Source organism: Periplaneta americana, chromosome 6 (assembly GCF_040183065.1).
Source record: "Periplaneta americana isolate PAMFEO1 chromosome 6, P.americana_PAMFEO1_priV1, whole genome shotgun sequence".
Classification (NCBI taxonomy): domain Eukaryota; kingdom Metazoa; phylum Arthropoda; class Insecta; order Blattodea; family Blattidae; genus Periplaneta; species Periplaneta americana.
In genome coordinates this window covers 13308224-13315947 of record NC_091122.1, presented here as the reverse complement: position 1 = coordinate 13315947, position 7724 = coordinate 13308224, and the positions used below count along the sequence as shown (strand labels likewise).

Genomic DNA, 7724 nt, shown 5'->3' with positions numbered 1-7724 from the left:
TTTTTTGAAAATTTAATTTACCGGAAACAACAATAAAAGTGGGCGAGTGATTTAAAAATCCATAACGCAGGAAGTTTAAAAATGGCGACTCAACATCCGATAAGGGCACAAATACCCACAAAATGTTATTGTATGCATTTCACACATAACAAAGAGTATTTTCAAGAAAAACGTTTTTGTTATTCAATTTACCGGAAATAACAATAAAAGTGAGCGAGTGCTTTAAAAATCCATAACGCAGGAAGTTTAAAAATGACGTCTCAACATCCGATAAGGGCACAAATACCCACAAAATGTTATGCAATGCATTTCACACATATCAAAGAGTATTTTAAAGAAAAAAAATATTTTTGAAAATTTAATTTACCGGAAATAACAATAAAAGTGGGCGAGTGATTTAAAAATCCATTACACAGGAAGTTTAAAAATGACGTCTCAACATCCGATAAGGGCACAAATACCCACAAAATGTTATGAAATGCATTTCACACATATCAAAGAATATTTTAAAGAAAAAAATATTTTTGAAAATTTAATTTACCGGAAATAACAATAAAAGTGGGCGATTGATTTAAAAATCCATAACACAGGAAGTTTAAAAATTGTGACTCAACATCCGATAAGGGCACAAATACCCACAAAATGTTATGCAATACATTCCACACATATGAAAGAGTATTTTAAAGAAAAAAATATTTTTGAAAATTTAATTTACCGGAAATAACAATAAAAGTGAGCGAGTGATTTAAAGATCCATTACACAGGAAGTTTAAAAATGACGTCTCAACATCCGATAAGGGCACAAATACCCACAAAATGTTATGCAATGCATTTCACACATATCAAAGAGTATTTAAAAAAAAATATATTTTTCAAAATTTAATTTACCGGAAATAACAATAAAAGTGGGCGAGTGATTTAAAAATCCATAACACAGGAAGTTTAAAAATGACGTCTCAACATCCGATAAGGGCACAAATACCCACAAAATGTTATGCAATGCATTTCGCACATATCAAAGAGTATTTTAAAGAAAAAAATATTTTTGAAAATTTAATTTACCGGAAATAACAATAAAAGTGGGCGAGTTCTTTAAAAATCCATAACACAGGAAGTTTAAAAATGACGTCTCAACATCCGATAAGGGCACAAATACCCACAAAATGTTATGCAATGCATTTCACACATATCAAAGAGTATTTTAAAGAAAAAAATATTTTTGAAAATTTAATTTACCGGAAATAACAATAAAAGTGGGCGAGTGATTTAAAAATCCATAACACAGGAAGTTTAAAAATGGCGTCTCAACATCCGATAAGGGCACAAATACCCACAAAATGTTATGCAATGCATTCCACACATATCAAAGAGTATTTTAAAGAAAAAAATATTTTTGAAAATTTAATTTACCGGAAATAACAATAAAAGTGGGCGAGTGGTTTAAGAATCCATAACACAGGAAGTTTAAAAATGGCGACTCAACATCCGATAAGGGCACAAATACCCACAAAATGTTATGCTATGCATTCCACACATATCACGGAGTATTTTAAAGATTTTTTTTTTTTAATTTACTCATTTTTCTAACCACAAAATACCATCCTCTTCCCTTAAAGTCCTGAACTGAACTTTTTGAGTTTCTCTTTCCATTGGTAGTATTTTCATTCATCTCAGATTCATAGAATGTGAGTTACATGTGTTCGAATCCGGAAAGGTCTTTTATAGGATCCCTGTACATTTAATTTCTATTGAAACTAAGGCAAGGATGTCTGCACAGTGGTGATAATTCTCCTTTTTACCAGGTTTGGTAAGAGTAACATTGAAGTTTGAAGTAATCTATTGAATTAGATAGTGACATCACCCTTAACAGCATTGTGACATTCATATTTTTTTCCATGTTTAGTTGGCAACGCTGCTCCAAAGCAAGGTTATTGAATATGTGCGCAGTTCCTTGTGATAATGTGAACGGAAATCGCTCCGGATATATGTGCCTGTGTTATCTTAACTCTCCTGGCTATTTTTCTGCAATACAAATCAGAACATCGCAGATACTCTGGCCGACAAAGTACTACTATTTATACAAGTGCGGTTTCTTCGTTATCTATGTGAACGGAGACTGTATTTTGTTCTGTGACCGAAACCATTGTTGTGGCTAGTGTTGTAAGTAACCTTGGTGATCCATAAGATATTGTGTAACATATTATTATCACAGTCTAGTATCACGAAGCTTGAGTTTATGAGGGTACTAGGAACACTAGACTGTGCAGGTACTATTTTGCATTGTCTGTAATGAGGCGATAGTAGCGATCCTAGTGGTTAGCAACTATCTAGGGATGCATATTTACTACGTATAGAGCTTCGTGACTGTATATACTAGACTGTGCTATTATAATGCTAGTAAGTGGGCTGTAGAGTTTTAAAGGAATCTTGGGTAGAAATCTACACATACGCACACATAATTTTATATAAATAAAGAAATAAACAAAATCGTAATAAAAATATTAGATCAACATTTCATTCACCTCAAGCAGAAAAAATATTGTTTATAGACTAGGTACATTTTTCGTAAAAAATATAATTGAATCAGTTATTTTTTAATTCCCGTAAGTCAAGAATTACTTGGGGAAATGTAAAAAAAATATATATAATAATTTATAAACTAAGATGAATTTGTAAAAAATGTTTCCTTCTGAAAGTTAAATCTTGAGTGAATACGTCACTGAAGCAAGTCATTAAAAAATCTTTCATTGTTCTTAACTTCCGTAATAAACTGTCAAGCCTTAGTAATCAATTAATCTTTTATTTGTTTTATTTTTATTGTATTTGTAAATTTAATATTGATTGTAATTGTATCCTTAATATTGTAGTTGTAATCCGCTGGTAGAGGGGAAGAGAAGGCCTGATGGCCTTATCTCTATCAGGTTAAATAAATAAATAAAAAATAAATAAATAAATAAATAAATAAATAAGTAAATAAATAAATAAGTTTAAAATAAATAAATAATTTCCATCAGCGTCTGTATTTCTTTTTTGTATTTATATGTGCTATTTGGTAGGATGGAAGAGAAGGCCTTTTGGCCTTAATCCTGTCAGATTAAATAAATAAATAATTGAATAAATAATTAAATAAATAAATAAACTTGTATAATATAATATTAAATTTGCTGTTAGACAATTAAAAATATTCATGACTTTTGGAATTTCAAAAAGTAGCTTAATGCACAATATTTTGTTATTATATTAAGGAAACTTCAGCGTTACACATAAAACATTTCGAACGTAGATTAATTATTATTCCTATCTTAAATAGAGATCCTTTTCCTGTTCCCCGAGAAATTTCGATCATACCAACGATGCCTAACTAACCTTATTTCCTAAACAACCTTCATATCATAGCGTCAAGTCTTCTAGCTCCCAGAAAGAACTCAAGATCAACGAAGAGAAGAACAGATGGGGAGAGAAGAAGAATTTTTGAGGGAATTGTGTGAAAGAGATATTATTCACACTTCTCAGAGTGTTTTTCAAGAAAGAATGTGGCTTCATTTATGACTGTTGTGAAAGGTGACTGTGTTATTTTCTGTATATGAAAAATGACAGCGTAGAAGAAATTCTATCATTATCTTTACGATTTAAAATAATTAGTTTTCATTAATGACCATACAAAAGTGTTGAACGAAAAAAAAAAGAACATTTGAGGGGTTCAGAGGCATAGTGGGCCAAGCGCCATTTATTAAAAACGGGGAAACCAAGGGTTAAAGTTAAGTGAATACCATAGTTTAATAAATATTGATACATTATTTAGTTTTAATGTGTATACTTTATATTACTTTTCTATATGTTTCCATTGAATTATGGTAATAACTTCATTTTAAACCTTGTTTTCTACGGTTTTAGTAAATGACGCTTGCCCCACCCTTTGTTCTTAATTTCTACATATGAATCTTTTTTTCATGAGAATGATACCAGAATACACATCCTAGAGTATTGCACAATCTTCGTGAATCACCCTGTATATGTAGTCAGTATTGCACAATCTTCGTGAATCACTCTGTATATGTAGTCAGTATTGCACAATCTTCGTGAATCACCCTGTATATGTAGTCAGTATTGCACCATCTTCGTGAATCACCCTGTATATGTAGTCAGTATTGCACCATCTTCGTGAATCACCCTGTATATGTAGTCAGTATTGCACAATCTTCATGAATCACCCTGTATATGTAGTCAGTATTGCACAATCTTCGAGCCAGTATTGCACAATCTTCGTGAATTACCCTGTATATGTAGTCAGTATCACACCATCTTCGTGAATCACCCTGTATATGTAGTCAGTATTGCACAATCTTCATGAATCACCCTGTATATGTAGTCAGTATTGTACAATCTTCGTGAATCGCCCTGTATATGTAGTCAGTATTGCACAATCTTCGTGAATCACCCTGTATATGTAGTCAGTATTGCACAATATTCGTGAATCACCCTGTATATGTAGTCAGTATTGCACAATCTTCATGAATCACCCTGTATATGTAGTCAGTATTGCACAATCTTCGTGAATCTCCCTGTATATGTAGTCAGTATTGCACAATCTTCGTGAATCACCCTGTATATGTAGTCAGTATTGCACAATCTTCGTGAACGGACAGCGCGTCTGGCCACGAAACCAGGTGGCCCGGGTTCGATTCCCGGTCGGGGCAAGTTATCTGGTTGAGGTTTTTTCCAGGGTTTTCCCTCAACCCAAGATGAGCAAATGCTGGGTAACTTTCGGTGCTGGACCCCGGACTCATTTCACCGGCATTATCACCTTCATCTCATTCAGACGCTAAATAACCTAAGCTGTTGATAAAGCGTCGTAAAATAACCTACTAAAATAAAAAAAATCTTCGTGAATCACCCTGTATATGTAGGCTAAACGTATCTTACATTCTGTATTATTTCAGCAGAAACTGGCCATGGGAGCAAGTGGGAAGATAGCTGTGCTTGTTGCACCTCTTATGACAGCACTCCTAATTCATTGGTCTTGGATAGTAGAGCTGGGTGTACAATCTCTCCTCGCGTCTAATGAAGCCTGCTGGTATGACCCTGTGGAATATGGCATGTATTGCAGAGCAGCCAACCTTACCGAAGTACCTCAAACAAACAAGTGGTTTGTGAAGTTGTTATTTCTTGACAGAAACGATTTGGCACATCTCAGAAGAGACATTTTTATCAGCAAACACATCACCGATTTGGAATGGTTAAGCTTGAGATCATGTAGTCTCCGGTATATTGAGGAAGGATCGTTTAGGGGTCTACAAAATACGATAAAATATTTGGATCTAAGCGAAAATGCAATCTCTGAAATTGGAAGTGAAATGTTCAGAAATTTGACTCGATTAGAAGTTCTGCTTTTGTCGGGAAATAAAATAATACGTTTAAATTTTGGGATATTTGATGACCTTATTTCGCTCAGGAAACTGGATTTGTCCAATAACTTGATTAGTTATATTAATAGTGATGTGTTCTCAAGGTCATCAAGTTTGGTAAGTCTCTGGTTGAATTCTAACAAATTTTCATACATAGATCCAAATACATTTACCTATTTTGTAGGTCTTAGACACTTATATCTTGGTGATAATATTAATTTTCAGTTTCCAGAAAACAGTCCACTATTCACTCTGCCAAATTTGGAAGAACTGAGTTTAATGAAATGCAATATAAGCTACATATCCAGTAGTTGGTTCCAAAATTTGGGTAAAATTAAGTTCCTTTATTTGTATGGAAACAATTTGAAGGGAATTGATGTGAAAGTTTTGACAAATCTTTCGTCACTACAGTATTTGGATTTGGATGATAATCCGTTACATTGTGATTGTGATCTTCTGGATCTATGGAAGTGGTGCTTTGAACACCAAATCGATGTAACAATCGCACATTGTTCAACTCCGAAAGAACTGAATGGAACATGGTGGGGAGTCCTAGAGAAAGCACAGTGCTTTGATGGCAACATTACCTTCCTTGAAGGATATCAATCAATAATTGTTCCTCAACAGGAAATATACACAGTATTTGCGTTGTCAGGGAAGTATATAGTCACCATAGCAATTCAGATTCTCAACGTGGTGGGTTTGGTCGGAAATGCGATTGTGTTGATCACAATTTTTCAAAATGCAGACATGCGTACAGTGCCGAATACTTTGGTAGCCAACTTGGCGATAAGTGACTTATTGTTCCAGTCTTTGCATATGTTTCTCTGCGTGACATATCATGCGACAGGATTCTCGCCCTTCACCTACGCTCAACATATAATGCTTCATTTCTTACATACGTGTTTCGGTGTATCCATATTTTCAGTAGTGAATTTAAGCATTCATCGCTATTATTCAGTTATCAGTCCATTTAACAGTAGAGCTAACTCGAGAAGGATTAGGATCGTCACTTGTCTGTGTATCCTAGCAACCTGGATATTTGCGTTTGTAATTTGTATTCCTCAAGCTATTGCAACTTTTATTACTATGAATTACAGCTATAACGGATATACTTTATACGTTTTTCATATGAATATGTTTTATATGTTTGCATTTTCTGTTTTTCCTTTGTGTATTATGGGTTCCTTGTATTTGCTACTAGCCCTACATCTAGCTCGGAGTCATCGTTTCGTGGCTACAGATTCTCGATCCCCCAGACGTTTTGGTAATGCAGGAATCGTTGTAGGACTTGTGATTCTTTTCATAATCAGTATTGTGCCGCTGTACGTACTGTCTACGTGTATTGCATGGTTCGTACATAAGTATGCCCATGATCTACTCTATGACGATTCTCCTGCACATCGGTACCCGGATTATATCAGAATTGTTTATAAACTTGGAAATTCCATTTACTATATTATCTTCCTGTCAAATATAAACGCTTCTTGCAATCCAATTGCTCTTTTCTTGTCAAGCAAAAATTTTAGAAAGTATTTCAAACAGTATTTATTTTGCTGCTGTAAAAAGAAGTCGAAGACTGAAAATAGGGTACCGGTAATAGAAATGAATAACATTGCTTGACTTTTATTGTAATTTTTTACAGGTTAATATTCTTGTCAAGATTTCTGCTTATTGTTTGCATTAATTTAATTTAATGTAATTTAGTTTAATAAATTTAAGAAAAAAATAAGCAAATTATTTAATATTTATGCCCTTTTTTTCCTTTTTTTTAAATTTCATTATACTATTTATTCCTTCCAAAGAATATTCTATTCTTCACTTGATTCTCTATTTTTATCTACAATAATCTCACTAGAGGTTTTGATTTATCTAGAGAAAATCAAAACTCGAATGGGATTTAATTGATTATTACACGATTAAAAGAAAGTGCATAAAGATTATAAGAAATAAAGTACTCTAATACAATAAAACATTAATTGAGTAACTGAAATACTAAACTGTCTGGAAAATGTGTTATTGTACCATCTCATCATTAGAAATATTCCGCTAGATGGGAGTACTGTCTTATGAACAGTAGGGAGCGGATTTTTATGTGCAAAAAAATTTTAATCTATTTTTTTGTGCTAAAAATTACGCAAATATTTGCTAATTTTTTTTTTAAATACGATAAAAATACCTTACTTAGCTTGAAAAAAAATGTTACTAGGTGCTCACCAACCACACTTGAGTGCTAGTAGTTGGCCGAGAATTGCAGTGAACGACAAAGGTCATTTCCAAATTCTCCATCACAAATGCATGCCGATAATCTCAGAACAA

At 33.3% G+C, this 7724-nt stretch overlaps 1 protein-coding gene across 1 annotated transcript; it reads left to right on the top strand.

The window, feature by feature from the left end:
- The first annotated feature begins 915 nt into the window (after positions 1 to 915).
- Positions 916 to 7172, top strand: LOC138701001 (uncharacterized). The gene is made up of 2 exons (XM_069827479.1): positions 916 to 2160; positions 4941 to 7172. Exon 2 carries the CDS (start codon positions 4953 to 4955, stop codon positions 7026 to 7028), a length of 2076 nt encoding a protein of 691 aa, XP_069683580.1. The 5' UTR covers positions 916 to 2160; positions 4941 to 4952; the 3' UTR covers positions 7029 to 7172.
- The last annotated feature ends 552 nt before the right edge of the window (positions 7173 to 7724 follow it).

Coding starts and splice junctions, on each gene's coding strand:
- LOC138701001 (XM_069827479.1), top strand. CDS start 4,953: ATGGGAGCAAGTGGGAAGATAGCTGTGCTTGTTGCACCTCTTATGACA.